The 20000-nt window shown below is 42.5% G+C and overlaps 2 protein-coding genes across 8 annotated transcripts in view; one reads left to right on the top strand and one right to left on the bottom strand.

The window, feature by feature from the left end:
* kdm4c (lysine (K)-specific demethylase 4C) overlaps positions 1 to 13298 on the bottom strand; it is a 26557-nt gene extending 13259 nt beyond the window's left edge. For 4 of the 6 annotated variants that reach the window (XM_068727799.1, XM_068727797.1, XM_068727794.1 and 1 more), the window contains exons 1-13: positions 13069 to 13298; positions 10911 to 11077; positions 10380 to 10555; positions 10019 to 10133; positions 9571 to 9764; positions 6652 to 6701; positions 5689 to 5792; positions 5286 to 5423; positions 4937 to 5130; positions 4291 to 4514; positions 2042 to 4122; positions 1827 to 1938; positions 427 to 608 (exon numbers count right to left, since the gene is read on the bottom strand). In XM_068727799.1, coding sequence (XP_068583900.1) covers positions 427 to 608; positions 1827 to 1938; positions 2042 to 4122; positions 4291 to 4514; positions 4937 to 5130; positions 5286 to 5423; positions 5689 to 5792; positions 6652 to 6701; positions 9571 to 9764; positions 10019 to 10133; positions 10380 to 10555; positions 10911 to 11054 — 3714 coding nt within the window. In that variant the 5' untranslated portion in view covers positions 11055 to 11077; positions 13069 to 13298. The remainder of the gene's footprint in view (positions 1 to 426; positions 609 to 1826; positions 1939 to 2041; positions 4123 to 4290; positions 4515 to 4936; positions 5131 to 5285; positions 5424 to 5688; positions 5793 to 6651; positions 6702 to 9570; positions 9765 to 10018; positions 10134 to 10379; positions 10556 to 10910; positions 11078 to 13068) is intronic. The other 2 variants (XM_068727795.1, XM_068727793.1) reach the window with 2 other exon arrangements.
* Positions 13299 to 14249: 951 nt separating this feature from the next.
* Positions 14250 to 20000, top strand: part of ecpas (Ecm29 proteasome adaptor and scaffold) — a 19936-nt gene continuing 14185 nt past the window's right edge. For both annotated transcript variants that reach the window (XM_068726824.1, XM_068726825.1), the window contains exons 1-18: positions 14250 to 14285; positions 15072 to 15202; positions 15490 to 15606; positions 15987 to 16105; positions 16375 to 16524; positions 16622 to 16799; positions 17025 to 17164; positions 17429 to 17507; positions 17599 to 17718; positions 17857 to 17942; positions 18054 to 18129; positions 18445 to 18494; positions 18594 to 18660; positions 18783 to 18905; positions 19018 to 19121; positions 19310 to 19433; positions 19553 to 19633; positions 19749 to 19956. In XM_068726824.1, coding sequence (XP_068582925.1) covers positions 14264 to 14285; positions 15072 to 15202; positions 15490 to 15606; positions 15987 to 16105; positions 16375 to 16524; positions 16622 to 16799; positions 17025 to 17164; positions 17429 to 17507; positions 17599 to 17718; positions 17857 to 17942; positions 18054 to 18129; positions 18445 to 18494; positions 18594 to 18660; positions 18783 to 18905; positions 19018 to 19121; positions 19310 to 19433; positions 19553 to 19633; positions 19749 to 19956 — 1975 coding nt within the window. In that variant the 5' untranslated portion in view covers positions 14250 to 14263. The remainder of the gene's footprint in view (positions 14286 to 15071; positions 15203 to 15489; positions 15607 to 15986; positions 16106 to 16374; positions 16525 to 16621; positions 16800 to 17024; positions 17165 to 17428; positions 17508 to 17598; positions 17719 to 17856; positions 17943 to 18053; positions 18130 to 18444; positions 18495 to 18593; positions 18661 to 18782; positions 18906 to 19017; positions 19122 to 19309; positions 19434 to 19552; positions 19634 to 19748; positions 19957 to 20000) is intronic.

A 20000-nucleotide genomic window follows, 5' to 3' on the forward strand; every position in this document is an offset into this window, starting at 1 on the left:
AAAGTACTCCAGACTGGACTTAAATAAAGGAAGGACCTGCATGTTTGCCGGAAAAACAGTAAGTAATTGTGGCTATGAGTATTTCTACGGTGGGGGGTGAAAGACATATATGTTCCAGATGATCAGCGCAGGTAAAACTGAAATCTGCCCACCTCACCAGCAAAGATAAATCCTGCGGGGCTTAAGGAGCGAAAGCAAAGAGTCCGACTGGATGTGATCTGCTAGTATTGATTCCTCCATCTTCAGCTCGGTGGCTAGGAGATACAATCATATCCTCATATGGAACAGATATAGGCACTAATGAAACTGGAATGCATTTTGGAATCAAACATCCAACAAATGACACCGTGTGTGTGTGTGTGTGTGTGTGTGTGTGTGTGTGTGTGTGTGTGTGTATATATATTTTTTTTTTGTTGACCGCTTTACCTGATAATAGGGCATGAAGAGTGTGCACACAGCACAGTGTGGCTGCATGGTGGCTGCATGGGAATTGAACTCCCTCTCCGCGGTGAAGCAGCTCTTCCTGTTCTGCCACAGGTAGATGAGGGGCTTCGCCCACGCCTCCATTTCCTGCTCCTCCTCCTCTGCTAGGCTAGCTTCAGGGGGCTCTAAGTGGAGACACAACAAAGCCTTACAACCACTTATATATATTCAACTAGTGCTTTTTATGTATTCATTTTTTTTAATTTTTTTTTTACTATGGCCCAGATGATGATTCATGCAATACAGAGAACAAATCTCTTGTCTGGTAGTTGGTTAATTAAGCCTGTTCTGACTCTGAAATAATCGTGTACCCTGAATATCAGAATCACAGCATCGTTCTCACTATTGACTTCTGCAGCATTAATAGACTTGCTGCCAAGTCAGATCTAATCCAGCCACAGTGGTGACAATTTCCTCCAGTGACCTGAAAAACTATTTCAATGAATTGTGTTTATAAAAAAAAATATTTAAAAAAATACCCAAAATGATTAAGAGCTCTCATCATCATAAAATAGGCTTCTCACAGCCACAGTCATTTCTCCGGGATAAACAACTAAAATGGCTGCTGAATTATTCATCCGTTTTCACAACCATGGAGATGATGAATATGACTGTGTGTATATGTGCATTAGTAGATGTTAATTGAGGGCCCTGCCTCCCACCCTGTTAAAACCATGAAAACAAACAGAGTATCTATCACGAGGTCAATTTACTGTGGTAGGCCGGAGAGTTAAATCTGTTTGGTTTATGTGTGCATTGACGTCAGACGAACCATTTGGGGGGACATAAAATGAGAAAAATGAGGAGGGGAAGAAGGGACCGCAGAGAGGAACGGCTCCGTGGTTATAAAAAGCTACGCCGTGGGAGAACACCGCAGAACGTTACCTGGCAGTACTTACTTTTTAAAAAGTGTGTTATCAACAGCATTAAGACAACAAAATCAATTTGATTCCTTCTGAGTTTATTGTCTTGCTAGTGAAAACTACCTTTTAACAAAGAAAATGTCATGGTTTCTAAGTATGCTAACAATTGGGGTTTGGCAACTGTATTCTGGTTCACTGCAATGCAACCAGCAGAAGTCAAAGGATCATGGTTTCTGGCCTGGTGCCATCCCTATGAAGCACCGACCACAAAAGGAAATGTCCCATGTTTTTATTAAAATGAGCATGGCTCTTGGCTTCCAGCATGTGCATGTGTCACTGTCTGAATGTTGGGAGTCTTTTTTAAAGGCTAAACCTTAGCGGTACCTCTCAGTGAACTGTGTGAACTGTGTGTGTGTGTGTGTGTGTGTGTGTGTGTGTGTGTGTGTGTGTGTGTGTGTGGGTGAGTGAGTGAGTTCCCACCATCGTCACTGGCAGCCTGTTGTTTGACAGCAGTGGGTACAGCCCTCGCCGTAGGCTTCCTGAGTGGGTGGCGCCAGCTCTTAGTGGTCCTCTTCACCGACAGGGCAGCATACTGGCATGAATAAGCATAATTGAAAAGCATTAAGAATTGAAAAATAATCTGTATTTGTATAAAAAGACTAAATGTGTATGCCTGTGTGTACAAGAGCACTCACGGCACAAACCTCCCCAGGTTCCAGGCCTGATTCATCACACTCGCAGTTACTCGTATCATTTTCCTCCTCTTCTTCTTCCTCTTCCTCCTCCTCATTGTCAGATGAGTCGCTACTGCTCTCTCCCTTGGCACTACTTTGCTGCTCCGCCTCATCGCCATCAGATCCCCCTTCTTCCATATCAGACACTCCATCCTGTTCTCCTCTTCCCATCCCGAGAGGTGAAACAGCAGTGACCGAGTGTAGACTCTCCTCTGCCTCCCTTTGTCTCCCCAGCTCCCTGCACAAGGAAAGCGCTTCAGACCCTTCTGCTTCCCCTCTATGGAGCTCAAAATCTCCACAAAGCCCCAGGGGCTCCACAGCACCGACTGAAACCAGCGAGGTGGGCTCGAGCTGGGCCCAGGTGAGAGGTCCGCCTTCCTCCTCCTGGTTCTCTGACTCCCGGAGGTCTTGCTCTGCGTCCTCCAGGTCTGTGACTTCTTTGCACTGAGGTTCAGTCCACATGGTGTAAGGCAGGGGGTCGTGGGTGAAATCAGAGGGGAGTTCTGGGTGCAGACTCTGAATGAGTACTGCAGGACCCTGGGAATTGAAGTTTTTCCAGATGCTGCTGGAGAAGGGTTTGGGCTCCATGTATGGGTTCTCGGAAGTACAATGCAGAGGGGAGTATGTAGTGTGGTGGTGGAGTTGTAATGCTAGGTGACTGTCACTCTGAGTGCATAATGGAGGGGAAGGGGTTGGGGGATTATTGTGTGAGGTGCCAGTTAAAAGAGAGCCACAACTGCTCAGACTGAATGCGCTGTCCCTCTGAGCCGAGTTATCTCCACTTGCCAACACTGCTGAGCTGGACTGCTGCTCTGAATGAGGTGCAGCGCTCTGAACTAGCTGGCGAGAGGAAGCATCAGTCTGTCCAGTAGTAACGTTTTCCAGCTTTGTATGGTCCTTCTCTGCAGCAATTCCTGGCATTATTAGCATTTCACGAACACCACCAGATGTTTTTTTGTGCAGAGCATCGGTGGTTAAATGAGCCGTGTTTCCTTCTAAACCAGACACTGCCGCCCCATCACAATTATATGGAGAATCTAAATGCCACTTGTTGGCGTGTTCTCCAGTAAGAGGTTCTTTTGACATCACTATGTCGGCTTCTCTCTCTTCCTGCTCGGCTCGATGCGAGGATGGAGAGCTGGTTGGCGTCTCCCGCTGAAGCACGGGTGCGACCTGCTCACTGCACGATCTGGCTTTTGGGACAATGGCTAGCCCGTCATCAGCCGGGGTGAGCGAGGGCATCTCCTGGATAAGCACGGGGGGCAAAGGGCAGATTCCAACCTTATCTGCTGGCTCCGGAGTGAGTCGTGGCATATCCACTGCATTCCTGTGCAGCAGAGGAGGGAAAAGATTTTCCTTAATGCGTTTTTTTTCCAAACTGCGATTGTGTCCTGAAGGGGAGAAGGAGCCACATAATGTGTAGCTATCCGCCTCTACGGGCTCAGTTTTGAGATCATAAAGTGCTTCTGTAGTGGAGTGTGGATTGATATGTTTTGTGTGAACAACTGTGTCCGTTTTCTCTGCTTCAGCAGTGCTGTTAGTGTAATTCTCAGTACCCGTGTCCATGCTACCGTCAGTGTTTGGTGTTAGGCTTAAAGTGGCTTCTCTACACGAGGAACTAGAGGCCTGAGCTTCAGAGTCAGAGGGAGGCAAGCTCGTCTCAGCAGCAGTGCTCGTTGTGTGGGAAGATGAGCAGAGTTCGTTGGCCTCCAGGGGAGAGACCCTGATAGAGCAGTCCTGAGAAGTTGAGAGGTCTTGTGGTTCAGGAGAGCAGCAGCGTGGCTCATTATTTCCCAGATGCATCTGGGTAGCCTCAGGCCATTGTCTGAGTCCTTCAGGAGTCCTGCTCATGACCCCTGACCCTGAGAGGCTTTGAGGGTCAATATGTGTGCCCATCTCTGCCTTTATGTCCTTCTTCACTGCTGAAGCAGGGGAGGGAACGGAGCTGCAGCGAGAGTTATGGGATGGCTCCTTATTCAAAAATCCCAAACTATTACTCTCCACACGATTCACCTTGACCACACACATCTGCCTGCAAGGACCTGTTGAAGATAAAAGGATGGGTTCACTAAGTAAGCAAGGGTAGTCAAAACATGTTTTCATAGACCTCAGATGAGAGGTATTAGCAAAATGTAAAAAAAAAAAAAAAACAGGCACGCAGACTAACTGTGTCAATCATGCACGTACATACACCGACTACTGTCTCTTACCAGGAAGGTGAACAGAGCTGTGGTTTTGGTTGTGCTTTGACTCTGCTTCCTTTTTCTTCTCTTCTTCCCTGCAGCTTGTCCCTGCCACAGTCCTTCGCACCTTGGGCCCAGGCGGACCACTTAGGCCTTTCCTCTTGCTGCTGGTCAATGCTGAGCTGCCATCCAGGCCAATGGGCTCCTCGGTGGTTCGGAGGCGCTTGGAGCGCATTCGAGAGTGGGTGCAGCTGGAAGAAGGGAGATAGATCGGAGAAGATTGAAAATCAAAAACCCGGATTAACACTAGAAATCGATGAAAGCAAATGCAGGATGTTGTGACTTATGAGACAATGGCATTTTGCTTTTGCAGCTGTCAAATATTTCGGGCCACATATATTAGTCACAGGCACCAAGTTCATCATCACAATCTGATGCATCCCCAAATATTGCATTGGAACTTTAATAAATAAATGTTGTTTTTCTGATACAAAATCAAATCTTTATTAACGTTGATGAGGACTGTGTATGATATTAAAAACAATTGATCATAAATATACAATCAGCACCACTCCTACACCAGATTAAAACCCCAGCAGCACCATTAGCTGCAGCAGACTAACAGTATGTCACAGGAAACAGAAGAAACATTGTCTGAATGTGAGAACAGTACCCTTTGTTAGTAGGTTTGTTTTTGCGCCGCCTCTGCAACCAGCTCTGCAGCTCCGGTGTTGTACTGGGAGTCGCAAGTATGTGGTCGGGAGGTGCAGAATCTTTGCCCACCATCCAGTTAGAGTAGCGGTCAGGTTGAAAGCGTTTCACAAAGGGTTCCATGGATATCTTCACCATGTCCTTGCTACATGTGCACTAGAGGAGAGACAGAGGATATAATCTGACACTGTATGACCGGGACTTTCATCTGTGATTTTTACCGTATTCAAACCCGAGACACTTCTTTGGTAAACCTTCCAAAGACATGAAGCGGTGCACAGTTTTAATGAAGGTTCTCAGCTGAATGTTACCTGTGTGGCTACTTTGCCATAGTCTATCCAGCGCACAGTGGCGAAGTTAGTGGACTCTGCACAGTTGAAGCCATGATTGAAGCCAGCATGGTAGCCATAAGGGAAGGTGATCATGAACTCTCCAGCTTCCTGAGTAATCTAGTATCAATTTATGGTAAGAAGGGAGAAAGACACAGGGGATACATTAGTGTATAAGAAAGCATAAGTGACAAAAACACTAACTTTTGTTTTTCAAAAATGTGCACGTAAAAGACAACAAATAAAAAACATTCAAATAAGCCACTGCAGGTTTCAGTTGAAGCAAACCCTGCTCATTTTACTGGCAAGAAAATGTGTTTCCAGAAAGTTGGTAAATAAAGGGAGCATAAATGGCAAGAAGAGGAGCTGAGAGCTCAGAGCCTACCTTATCAAAGGGAATGCCATACTTCTTAAGTATGGAAGGGGAGATTAGAGTCATCTTGTGACGAAGAAAAGCCTCACACCCCTTGAAGCTGTTGGGAAAGAAACCTGACAAAGATGTGCACGTACACACCGTTAACAGAGTGTAAGCCCGACGGAAAAAGGAAAAAAACATACATGAATAAAAAGATAAGTGAGAGGTGGATGTTCTGCTTATAACACTTTCAACCTTTGCACAGTTATGTCTTGTTTTCCATTAGGGCTGGAACTAATGATTATTATTATAACAAAACTAATTTATTATAAAATGGATCAATTCATTTGTTTATAAAATGACAAAAAATATGACAAACATCCATCAAAAGTTACCATAGCTCAAAATAATGTCTTTAAATTGCTCGTTTTGTCTGACAAGACAATGGAAATGGAATTCAATTCACAATGATACATGAAACACCAAAGAAACCCAGCAAATGTTCATCTGAAATATAATTTCACAATATGTAACCAGGAAATGTTGGCTATTAGAACTAGGCACAGGTTAGTCTACTCAAATATTTGGTTACGTTCTCAGCGTTTTGGGATTTTCATTTATCCAGTGAAGTAATCAGCATTGAAATCTTAGACCTAATGGCCTCATTTTACATTACACTTAAACAATTATTTAGTTGTGTGTGTAATCATATGCATTGAAGTTTATTTAGTCTCTTGATAGCTTACAGTATGGATTTTCCTAAAGTGGCTCGTCAATACATTAAGCATGTTGACCATTTACATCTCTACTCAGAGCATGTTTGTAGTCAGAGCTCATTAGCATGCTGCATCTTTAGCGTTGCCATTAATGCCCTCTCATTGCAGAGTTTAATTGATGTGCTTTGTTGTTTAATGCAGACCTGCTTCTGTATATATTATTCAATTACCTCTCCCGTCTCCATTTATACAAAGAGAATACAAATGATTGTTTTACCTGTAGCCAGACGCTCCAGTCTCTTCCCATGCTCAGGGGGAATGGCATACCTGTGAGACACAACAGATAGATATAGAGCAGACTGAATTATTTTTGACTGTGTAGGGGGAAATTCTGAACATGCATTGTAGTGTCGGCATAATGAACACACTGTAGCATCCGCTGACAGTTGCGGCCGAGATGTCGAGAGAAGCTATTCCAATTTCAAGACTGCCATCAAGTGGTGGATAAATGAACAATTGTAACGAGGCTGATGAGCCTCTTCCAGCAGTGCATTATTACTCATTAATCAAAAATGATAACAGAAATGTCACCATAGAAGTGTATTCAAATGTACTGTAGAAACACTCTAATGACATGCTTTTAACTTTTCTGGGCCTAATCTATTTGCTCTTTAATTTCTGCAATACTGTATTTCAAAATAGGGAGCCTAGTTCCACCTCTGACAGAGACAGAATAACGATCACCAACTGTGTCGAGTCTAGAGGTAATCTCATTTTGTCCTTATTCCACATTTCCTTGCGCCTCACTGCTGACGCAATCCAAATTTAAACTATTCCAAAAGTTCCCGGGCGAGAAACCTGGGGAGGGTGACAGAACACCCTGAAGGTTTGACGAGGCATTCCATTTGACTAGCACTATCCGCCCTCAGGTCTGTGGCATTTCTAACATGACATCACCCGTCAGCTTAACAGAGCAGTGAGAGACGGGTTGAGAGGGAGAGGCAACCTCAGGTGGAGGTGACATGGGGAGTTGGAGTTGGAGGGGATTGAGAGGAGGTGAGAGAGGTGCATCTTTAAGCCGCTCCCCTCCAGGGACGAGGTGTCAAAATAGCAGCAAGATGAAAGAGTGTATGTGTGTGTGTGCTGGATGATAAGGGTATGCATGTGTGTGTGGGTGCTTGGATCATCAGGCGGCTCTATGTGAGAGTGTGTCTGTGTTTCTGTGTGTGTATGTGTGTGTCACTGTCTGGCTGTGACACTGATCCCTGTGGGGTTGCAGGGCTCACTGCTCTAATGAGCAGAACTCCCTCCAGGGCAAGAGGGAGAGAGGAATGGAGCAAGCCGAGCTGACAAAGAAATAAAAAGCAAACTCCATTTTGATCTACCTGCATTCTTCACCTCTTCTTTCACTTTATTATTTTTAACATGAACTCCCTTAAAGCCCAGCTCCTATTCCATTAAAAAATGCAAACCCTCTAGCAATTAGACCTGTGCGAATAAGTTAGAAACAGTGTGTATATATAAATATATATATATATATATATATATATATATATATATATATAGTTTCTAACTTATTCTTACTATGCACTCTGGCCAATACAGTATTATTCAGTTATCTTCTATCTATATCTAAAAATCTGCAAACTGGATCTTTAATTTCAGTCTCATCTTGACTGTTCTTACCATGTCTTGCTTAAAGAGTAACTTAACAATAAATCCACTATTCTTTTCAGTAAATTACATGTGCAGTCACTGTGTATTCATTACACAATCCATTGATGATGGTCTCAGTCATAGAGCCAATTATGACAGAACTTTTCTTTTTTCGAGAAAATCCAGTAACTTAGATTACAGTGCTAATCAGCTTTAAAGTGTTTGAGGTGGATTTACAGAAACAATGCATAGCATGTGGTTGACTGGTTAGGATATTAAATGTTGTCTTGCTCTACTGCACAGACAAGAATGATAGCATCCAAGAAATCAAAGCATATGCTTACGCCCTTGGAGAATAACAAAGGGTCCACACACACACACACACACACACACACACACACACACACACACACACACACACACACACACACACACACACACACACACACACACACACACACACACACACACACACGATGGCCCTACTGCTGCTTATGTTGTACATTTTCTATTCTCACTAGTATTTGGACTCCCCAAAGTGCAGTCGCTTATTGCAGGTAACCACCTCATCAGTGTGCAAACAAGCAGAAAGGGAACAAAACTCGAGGGCCATATGCAACGGAATGGTCGGGTTAATAGAATGAGGGTTGTAACAAACATATAATATGTAATTCACCATTTAAATCCACTTTAAATCATGAATAGGATCTGAATGGAGAGTGTGATTGATGGAGTTTGCAGCCCTGAAGCAAATATGGACGTGCATAATGAAAAGGACATGAATCTCATCTGCGAATCCATTCCACACACACACACACACACACACACACACACACACACACTATAGTCTGACTTGTATTTCCTTAACATTTCGCACCAAACAAGAGTAGTGACACCATAGAAATAAAATGAACAGATCCTTAAATGGGAAGGTTTTATGTTAATATGCACCACATATAGAAATGCCATTTAACATGACTACTCTAAACTTTAAAAAGGTTAAATAGCACAAAAAAACCTGCAAGTTTTACTTCCATTGTGGTCACATGGGAAGAAGATAAAGTGCCACAGAGACATACCTCCAATAACTCCAGTTAACTGTGGTTAACGCGCATGGGTTTCAGGGTTTAGAATTGATTTTAAGATATGATTGATTATGTACAAAGCCCTGAGAGGCCTCGCCCAAAGTTAATCTATCAGATCGCTTATTGCCCTTTGTCCCTTCCCACACCCTTAGATCCTTGATTGCGTCGTTTGTTGTTATTCCAAGGTCTAGAGTCTCACATAAAGGTGATGGAGCCTTTGCTGTCAGGGCTCCCATTCTGAACAATTTCTGTGATGTTCTGGATGTTTTATGACATTCTAGTTTGTGTTTTTATGCATTTGGGTTTTGGCTTTCAGTTCATTCCATTCCCTTTGTGTTCTAAATGTGTTCGGTTTATATTATAAAGCACGTTGTCAGGGTGTTTTGAAATTGTTGCACAATCACTGCTTCTTTTTGCATTTCCCCCCTGTACCTCCATCCCTGCCCCACACTAACCAGGACTTGGGCTCTCCAAAGTGGAGGTAGTTGATGCTGTACAGGTCCATATCTTCAGTGTGCCAGGAGAAGGTGGTCTTCCACATGCCAAAGTATAGATATGGAGTGTTGACCCCCTGGATGGATACACCACAGTCCTCCTCGATAACATCCAAGATAGAGTTCAGGTGGCCAATGTTCCACTCCTCCACATCCTAGGAGGTTAGAAACAACCGTGAAGATTTGTAGTCTGGTTGACAACAACACTTGTCAATCCAATCAATAATTTATCTCAGCTGTTCAGGCCACCAAAGTGATGACCACTATTACTATTACTGACAGATTTAAAACACTGAATCTGTGCTCATACAGGGACTGAATAACTGGTGACAGAAATGAACACACATGTGTGGAAATAGTAGAATACAAACAGAGAGTAAGCAACAAAGGAAAAAGATGAATGGTCTACCTCATCATAGAGGCTGCCACTGACATCAGCGCCATATATGGGTGAGACGAAAGTCAGGTTCTTCCAATATTTTCTCTCAAGATCTTCATAATTCAGGTAGCGAGGTGTACAGTACCTGAGGAGGACAATCACATCGGATTTATTTAGCATTTATTTTACCAGGAACATTCCCATTGAAATTCAGAATCTCTAAGGGAGTCCCGGCTAAGACAACAGCATTCACACTTTAAAATACAATACAAATAAAAACAGACTTCAAATAAAACAGTGTGTACATAAAAAATAAAAAAGTTAGATTCTTACTCCAGCACCAGCATGTAATGCCATTGTGAATGTAAACAATGAACTCCATAATACTCACATGTCACTGTTTGCTAGTCGCCTGAACTCCTGCACACTGAGAGGCTTCTTCTGGATGTTGTATTGAGTGAAGAGCCCTGATTGGCCAGCCATCATCTGCTGGATAGGAGCATCGATCATTAGATCATCGATGTCGTCATAGGTACGACGGGGCTTCCAGCCTTTAGGAGGAATCACCTGAGGGACAAGCAGAAGAGGAGAGGACTGCGGTTGAAAATACAACAGTGACTTAATACAAATAGGTCCATCTGATCAGCTTTTCATCATTAGGAATCAGCAGTAGTTGACCCAGCGTGTCCAAAGGGCAACTAGCCAATTATGTATGAAATATGTCACACTATATCTGAATATACGTCTCTTTCTTCTGACTGACTAAAACTGCCCTCACTACAGAATGATGTATAATCAGCCTCTTCAACAGCAGTCCAACTGTATGCACAGACACACCAACTGTGTGGACGCAACAAAGTCCATCACTCACAGATCTGAGACCCAAACCATTTTTGGGTGGTTGAAACTTTGTCCAAATTACCTTCGCCAGGCCTGCGCGGTGTGCCCCCTGAGACTCCATATAAACCAGGTACTGGTTGAAGTCTTTGAACTCCTCCATCGTGGGCCTGAAAGTCATAATCTTGCAGGTGGGGTTTGCAGGGGTGTACACCTCTGCCCCCGCCATCCTGCCCCCTCACCAGATATAACCTGGGAAAGAAGAAAGAAAATTAACAATAAAAATGTGCTCCAACATCAACTTACATTTTATAAGTGGCTTTTAAATTGTAATGGCGATAGACATTCCCTATGGTAAAAATATATTGATTACTTTGACAGCTATGTGGGGAAAAACATCCTCTATTCTGAAAAGGTAAACGGCTCAAATCTGGGCAGACTAGAGAATCTGCTGAATCTTTTTAAGTAAAATATAATCTATTCAGAAAGTACTGAATAGATGCTATTATATATAGATAGAGATGCTTTTACAGTCCAGATGGAAATATATCTGAAAAGTAATTAATTTTTGATTGTATAAATTGTTAATGTATTTTAAAGTTAAAAGGTGATTAATTCATCTAGCACGTTCATATTAACATACTGTCCTCATATTACCCATTTTCTTATTTTGAATTTGGTATTTTGCTTAATTCATCTCTGTTAACTGGAGTCACCTGATTTTGGTGGATGCCATTTTTTTTTTTTTGTTGAGGGTATTTATACGTATATAGTGTAAGTTAATAACCAAACCGGTTGATAACATTAGTTCTGTACCTATTTTACACGTAGGCACATCTTACATTTCACATCTCGTTGAAGTGATTGGTGCATTAAATTATACTAGTGAATTTCATATCAGTAATTACAATTCTTTAGCGGAAAGTGTCTTAAGTGGGTTTGTGTATTATTGTGTGTTTTATGTTTTTTATAGTGTATAGCTTTTATATATGATGATTTTAATGTAAAGTGTCTTTGAATACTATGAAAAGCGCTCGATAAATAAAATGTATTATATTATTATTTAGTTTTTTCCTAGCCAAATACCTTATTTAATACACTATCACAAAATGTGCACCCCTAGATGTCATTCACAGGTGTGTAACTGGACTAGAAGGCAGTTGGTGTGTGTAATGGCGGCAGGCTAACCACTAGATGGAGGTAGAGATTCAATAAATGTCGCTTCGGTCCTCTGATCCTTCCTGATGCCAACAACCCTTTTTGAGATTGTGTCCCATCCACCCACCCCACTCCCAACTCTGACTTTACTATGCATTCAGACAAAGGATCACATTGCCCCGAGTGATGCTGTTGGGATTTTCAACCTTATATTTCATCATAACGCTGCTTCACTGCAAACCACATTATAATGGCGTGCGACCCGGTTATGTAACAGGCAATTGTAAGTTTTAGAAAAACCAGCTAACGTAACAGTGTTTAGACACAATGTGTTAAGTCTTTGTTTAAATATTATAACAAACATTTCAAAACACGGGGATCCTAAATTTGGCGTATTCGGCCTATTATTAATTGAAACAAACCTGTTAAAGCCCTGGGACAAATTAATCTCGGCAGACCCGTAAATACTGCATGGACGTGTGTGGCTTGGCTGAGCTTTGTTGTCTACAAAGCCGGCTAACTAGCCAACTAGCCTACGTGTTGTTATGATGCAAAGTGAGGGCTGAACAACTAGCCCAGCTTGCTAGCTAACTTATATTTAGATGGTAACGTTAGGCTCATTGGGTTCTGTTTGACTTGAATTTGATAATTCATGCACGGTACCTGACGCGAAAGCACTCAGGAATAGCAGCTGGGCAAGGAAAGCATAGCTAGCTCTTAAGCTAACCTAGCTGCAGCATTAGCCAACTTCTTAAATGCACGAGTGGATGGGGTTTAAATGCCCCTCTCGCAAGGTGGCTGCAGATAGGCCCGTGCTGTAGCTGCTTGGCTTTGTGACTTTGTGCGATACAAATTAATGAGTCTAATGTTTATATCGTGCATACATCATTTGTCGATATCATACATCGTTGCCAACTTCTTTAGCTGGCAACGCTAATGGTTAGCTGTTGATAGCTTGGCTAATTCTGTACAGTGGTCACGAAATGCACACCGCTTTCTGATAAACGGGTTCAAAGCTAGCTACCAAACACCATTTTACGCCGGTATATCACACGTCGTTTCCATACAAGTATATAGTATTCTACCTTGATTTAGAAAGACGGAGTCGTATTTGTTATTTATCCCCTTCCTTGTTCGTACAGCTGATTCACATGACAGCTACTCTGGCTGCTGCTGCTGCTGCTGCTGCTTCTTCTTCCAGTGAGACGAGGGCACGTTCCAGACCGCCTCCACTCCAGCTCAACCGCGTTTGCGTGCAAACAGGCACGAACGCGGTGGAAGGCAAACCGTCGTGTGGAGGACGTATCCACGCGCTGTGAGATCTGTGAACCAGCAGGAGCGTGGATGAAATGGAACGCAGCCAATGTTAGTGCAAAGTGCACCTGCCGCTCCAGCCTTTTTGCACACTTCACATGTTTTATGCATTTGCCTTGACGCTTTTATCAGTTGTATATTCTGGTCCTGAAGTAATTAATCAATAACAATACAATTAATGTATATATATATATATATATATATATATATATATATATATATATATATATATATATATATATATATATATATATATATATATATATATACACACACACACACCATTATTATATATGTTTAAATGGTACCACTATGGTACCATTTTCTTCTAGGGCACATTGTATAAGTTGTAACTAATTAGTTTATTAATAAGATAGTACCAATAACTTTCTAATGTTTCATAATCAAGTTTTGGGTTGCCAGTTTGGGAAGAATCTCTCTGTTTTGTGTTTATCCTCCTTTGGCACGATTTATCTTCTAAGCTCTATCCCTAACTTGCACAATATCAAATCTTAGATTATTATTTTGTTGTCACAATGATTTAGAATATTTTCATGTAAAGACATTGCCTGGCTTGCAGTTATTTTCAGTGACTTAAATAAAGTTGGAAAAAAAAAGATCACCAGAAAGACCCCCTCATCTGTTTGATCTTGACCTATAGGGGACACGTATTAACAATATAAGTACGTCTGGATATAATGTGTGTATTAGTTGTACCAGAAAACGATATAATACAGCAGCATATTGTGACATAATATTGAAATAGAGCATTGGTGTACTGTTGTAATGGACATAAAGTAATTTGCTTGTAAACATGTACAATGTGGCACTGCCATAAACTACGGCTATGTGTACAAATTAAATTAAATAGTGATTTATGTGAGAGCCTGCCGGTGATGAAGGAGTGGCACTAGTGAGTGCAGTGACACCAGTGAACTGTGGGGGCGCTGATGTGGCTCTGCAAACATGGCTGCCCAGGATGAACTCAGTAAGTTTCTTTCTGCGGTATTGGTGATTAATATCTCTTAAAATGCTGTATTCGTGGCTGTCAAAAATGAAATGAACAATCATCCTTCTGTATTCTAACGATTGCGATGTTTTTATAAAAGTAACGATAAAGCTTATTTCAGTTTTAAACTGGTGCAGGGACGGTAGCTAGCTGCTCAGCTATACTGCTAGCTAAAATGCTAACGTCTGGAGGCCGTTTGCCCAGTCATGGTCAAAATGAAACTATCACGTATGCTATTAATACGTTTTTATTAAGCACAGTTTTAAGTTGTAGAATCACAACCTGAATGTTTAGAGCGTTTAGGACTAAATACGTAGGCTGTCAGAGATTGTGCAAAGACGGTGGTATGGCGTCTAAAATGATATGAAATGCGTTGCTGGTCTGTCAGTGACTGTAGCTAGCTGTTAGTGACCATGCTAAGAGAGAAGACTGTGTGCTGGTGGCACCAACTCATCAGCTGGCTACACGAGCTTTAAGTCATTCTAGGATGGTCTGTTTTTAGTCCGTTTTTAATTATGTGTATTTTACTGCCCCTGTATGGAGCTGAAGGTCGCACAGTGTTTTTTGCATGTGGTTGCATAAACACAATTGGAATTGGTTTGTGCTTCTATAATTGAATGGAAAACTGTTGTCAAATTAATTTTAGCAGATTTATTGCTTCTAAACTGGTCTCATGTTAAGTGTTTATTCTTGGGATGTGACAAATTCCACCCAGAAAATGAGACAAAAGAGATGTGTTCAATGTGTTTTTGGTTTTTTTGACAGATCAACTGGAACGTGTGTTCCTTCGCCTGGGCCATGCAGAAACTGATGAGCAGCTGCAGGACATTATTTCCAAATTCCTTCCCCCTGTGCTCCTCAAACTCTCCAGCGTTCAGGAGGGCGTGCGAAAGAAAGTAAGATGGGTGTCATCTATATCTCTAAAGAGATTACAATGACTCATGAGTCTCTGCTCAAGCTACACCTCAGAGATATGTGAATAATATGCAGTGAAAGGCCATTAGAACCTCTCCCTCAAATATTGGCTTTTTTTTTTAATCAACAAAATTAAAGTCAAAGCCATAAAACATCCACTGTATGCAAACATGCTTGTAATGACCTTTGATCCTCCAGTTTTGCCAGTGAGTTTTCTTTGCATTTGTTGATCAAACCACCAAATGGCTTTCTGTGCCTCCTCTGCTAGGTAATGGAGTTGTTGGTCCATTTGAACAAGAGGATCAAAAGCAGACCGAAGATTCAGCTGCCAGTAGAAACTCTGTTGGTACAGTACCAAGATCCCGCTGCCGCCTCCTTTGTGACGGTAAGAATGAAAGTTTACAACGCAGTTCTAATGAAGCCAGAAGCTTTCATATGCATTCATGATACAATCACAGAGTTGAGCATTTTCAATATGTGTAGGTACGTGTAATCGCTATTGAGGGTGTAGTGCAAAAAAAGCATTTACAAATAAAGTTGGTTATTGGTAAGTTCACTAAGAACTAATTCCAGAGACTGATAACATATCTACCAGTCTGCAACTGTGTTTTAACACCTTAAGTTTTAATACCGTATGTTAAAAATGGTAGATTTAGTTTTCACTGACGTGGATTTTATTTCATCTGTCTTGATATTTAAGAAGTGATTCCATTTTTATTTAGTTTTAAGTCGTGATGGTGATCGTTCAATCCATGTGTTTTGTAGAATTTCACCATCATCTACATCAAAATGGGCTACCCTCGTCTGGAGGTGGGGAAACAGTGCGAGCTGGCCCCCACCCTCCTCACTGCCATGGAGGGCAAGCCTCAGCCGCAGCAGGACAGGTGAGGGGACACGTGCATGCACACACACACACACACACACACACACACACACACACACACACACACACACACTGTAGGATGCACATGCATATTTACTATTATCACAATACTGGATTAAAACAAGATTAGTTTGGTTTTTTTAGAGCCACTCAAGTTTTTGCTTGATTGACACGTGTATTAGGTTAAACATGGGTTCTGTATATGGGGCTGACCCCTCTCCGTTCCTTGTTGGACTATGGTTTTGCTTCACTCTCGCTTTCTTCTCTTAGCCTGATGCACCTGCTGATCCCTACTCTTTACCATATGAAGTATCCTGCAGACACCTCCAAGATCGCGTCTCCATTTAACTTATCTGAGAGGCCAAAGACGGTGCAGCTGCTGCTGGAGTTCATGTTGGATGTTTTACTGATGCCTTACGGGTGAGTTCCCGCCGCGTGCTCTCTAGTGCTCGGAGTGGTCCAACTCTTCAGCGTTTGAGCAAGAACGCTGACCTGTCACTCGTTCCGTTTCCTCTAGGTTTGTGCTGAATGAATCCCCGACTCGCCCTGCTCCCTCCTCCTCCCAGGGAAGTCCTGCAGAGGGGACGGCGGCCGCAGGTGGCCAGGGTCTCCCCCAGCCTCCCCCAGGGATGAGTGTCTATGCTGCCAAGAGGGTGATTGGAGAGGCCCAGTGGAGCGCTGAGCAGCTGGAGCAGGTACAGTCACTGGAGTACGAGTAGTGGCTATATTTTATTATGTTTGTGTATGCCTTCCTGACAAAGATAACACCATCCCAAAAGTTGGAGTTATCTCTCAAATTCAACACAAGCTTCTAAAACTATCAGATAATAGATATTCAATGCACTTTTATGCCTGAGCCCCTGTATTTGGAGGGCTGTTTAACGATTCTAATCCCTTCATCCTGTGTTTGGTTTGGACAGTGTAAACTGGGCATAGTGAAGTTCATGGAGGCAAAGCAAATCCCGGAGGTGGAGACGGTGGTGCACCTGGTGGTGGCGTCGAGCGACACCCGACACGGTGTGGCCACTGCTGCTGATCTGGAGCTGAAGAGCAAACAGAGGTTGGTGAAGGAGCTGGAGTCGTCTCTGGTTCATTAAGTCACGCGCGCAGTAGTCTTACCTTGAACTCAGTATGTGGTACAATGAATTATCTAATTAATAGGTATGCACAAGATAAAATAAATGTTCTCAAATTGATTTCTTTGTCAAAAACATTTTTCTCAGGCCAAGTTTAAGAGATTGAGAGGCTGGTATCTAAATCCTTTTGAAAGTACAAACTTGTATTCATACCATTGGTTGTGTTCTTGTGTTTCATTATCTTCCAGCATCATCGACTGGAACAATCCTCTAATTATCAACAAGATGTACAAGGTGTATCTGGGGGACGTTCCTCTTAAATCAAAGGTTCGTAAACTCGTCAGTTAATTTTTTAACTTACTTTTTTAAATCATTTTTTAAATATGGAGTATATAATACTGTTTTGTATGTGCACTAGGGAGGCAATGTGAAGCAAGAGCTGAAACATGAGCCAGTCAGCACAAGAGTCAAGCTGAAGATCCTGCCACATCTTCTGCGGTCACGCCTAGCCGCAGAGTGCTTTCCAGCCAACATCCAGGTAGGCTCTGCATCCGTGTTTGCAGGTGCATTTGTGTATTCTCAATATTTAGACTAAGTCTGGTGTTTCGGCTAAGTCCTTTTTCCAAACGCTCCTGTGTGCGACGCAATCGCTGCTTTTCTTTCTTTTCCTCCGTAGGTTGTGTATGACGGTCTGTTTGGAGCCAACACCAACAACAAGCTCCTGTCCCTCACCTTGCAGTTTGTCCATCACATCTGCATGGTGTAAGAAAAGTTTTTTTGTTGTTTTTTTTCTAGATACATCCATGTTTCATTTCTTTACACGAAATATTAATTTGCATTTGAAAAATAATATTTGGCTTTATATGTTTTTAGATGTCCTGACACTAATAAACCTTTGGGACTAATGCTGCTAAATGGTCTCACCAAGCTCATCAATGAATACAAGGAGGTAAAACTACATATGGCAACACACACTTGTAGTGTGTGTGTGTGTGTGTGTGTGTGTGTGTGTGTGTGTGTGTGTGTGTGTGTGTGTGTGTGTGTATATATATATGTATGTATGTATATATGTGTGTGTATGTATGTGTGTATATATGTGTGTGTGTGTGTGTGTGTGTGTGTGTGTATATATATATATATGTGTATATGTGTGTGTGTGTGTGTGTGTGTGTGTGTGTGTGTATATGTATGTGTGTGTGTGTGTGTGTGTGTGTGTGTGTGTGTGTGTGTGTGTATATATATTACTAAACATTTGTTCTTGCAGGACCCTAAGCTACTATGTGTTGCCTACTCTGCTGTTGGAAAGCTGTCAAGGTAAAATGAAATGACTCCCCTGTTTTTCTTAAACGTCACCAGCTTGGTTTGGGATTTTAGTATTTAAAAATATTCTACATTTTATATCCTCTCCTCTAGCCGCATGCCACAGCTGTTCACAAAGGATATTGCACTTGTGCAGCAGTTTTTTGAGTCCATGTGCAAGGTAAGTGGAAGATCTCTAACAACAATACATTCTAAAAAAAGTTTATTTTCTTAGCCTTAATTCTAAGAAGATTCAAAGGGAGTATCTGACTGATGTTTCCAAAAATCTGTCTTTTTCTGTAGGAGGAGTCTGATGTCCGTCTTGCCATTCAGGAAGCTTTGTCTATGATGGTTGGCGCTTACGCCAACCTGCAGGGGGCACTGCTGAACCTAATGGAGGCCCTAGTGGCTGCATATATTGGAAAGGTGAGTCCACGTGGGTAAACGAGGTATTCGGTTAATAAAGAAACAAAAAAACAAATGTTGATGAGTTTAGTAAGTCAGAATGAGGCATAATCAACAACTCTTTTTGTGGCAGCCGGAGGTGCAGGTTCGCCAGGTGGCCATGAAGTTTGCCAGCACAGTGTTTGCTTCTGATCACGTGCCATCAAGATACCTGCTGCTGCTGGCAGCTGGAGACCCGTAAGTCCCGAAACGCGGAAAACTTCTATGTAATGGCAAATTAATTGCAACGCAAATAAGCATTTTAGTGAGCCTCGAGAGCACTTGCACTTGCTTAGCATTTTAACGCTAAAATAATGGCGTTAGTCGTTTACCTTCCCCGAGTGTTGCAGGAGATAACCTGAGCTGTCGTTGCGTGTTATTTTTAGGAGGGAGGAGGTTGCCGGGGAGGCCCAGAAGGTGCTGAGAGCTTTTTCTAACAAGAGCTCAGAGAAGGAGGGACCAAAGCCAATGCCCTCTTTTCCTGACATGGTGGCCTACGTCCAGGAGAAGGTGAGGCTCTGCACTTCTTTTTCAGTCTCTTGAAGACCCACACATTTTTTGCGTAGCGAAAAAATTATTTAATCTTTTTTTTTTTTTTTTTTTTTTTTTTTTTATCTGGTCATTATCAGGCGGCTCAGAGGATGAAGACTTCAGCTAAATACACTGTTGGAACCTACACTATCCCTTTCAACCCATCTGCGTTCGGGGAGGTAAATATGAATTGGTGATCAGGCTGTGACATTGGATGAGTTTGCACATTTTTTTGTTGTTGTTGTTGTTGTTGTTGTTGCTGCTGCAGACGCCTAACTCCCCCTTTCTTCACAGATCGTGCTCTACCTGAGGATGTGTTTGGCCCACAGCGCCGGGGTCAAGCCCTTGTCTGCTCGGCTGACAGACATGCAGGACGACGCGCCGGCCATCGGGCGCTACGTCCGCACGCTGCTGACCTCCGAGTCTCAGTCAAAGGGTTCGGAGGCGAACCCCGTTCATGTCTACATGGATCTGCTGCAGCAGCTGCTATCTGCCGTCGGGGGTGAGTTTAAACCTCTCTTTCCTTAGGGCCCATTGTGCTGCAGC

Source organism: Cebidichthys violaceus, unplaced genomic scaffold (genome assembly GCF_023349555.1).
Source record: "Cebidichthys violaceus isolate CVI_PGR_0920_01 unplaced genomic scaffold, fCebVio1.0.p SCAF_4, whole genome shotgun sequence".
NCBI classification, from domain to species: domain Eukaryota; kingdom Metazoa; phylum Chordata; class Actinopteri; order Perciformes; family Stichaeidae; genus Cebidichthys; species Cebidichthys violaceus.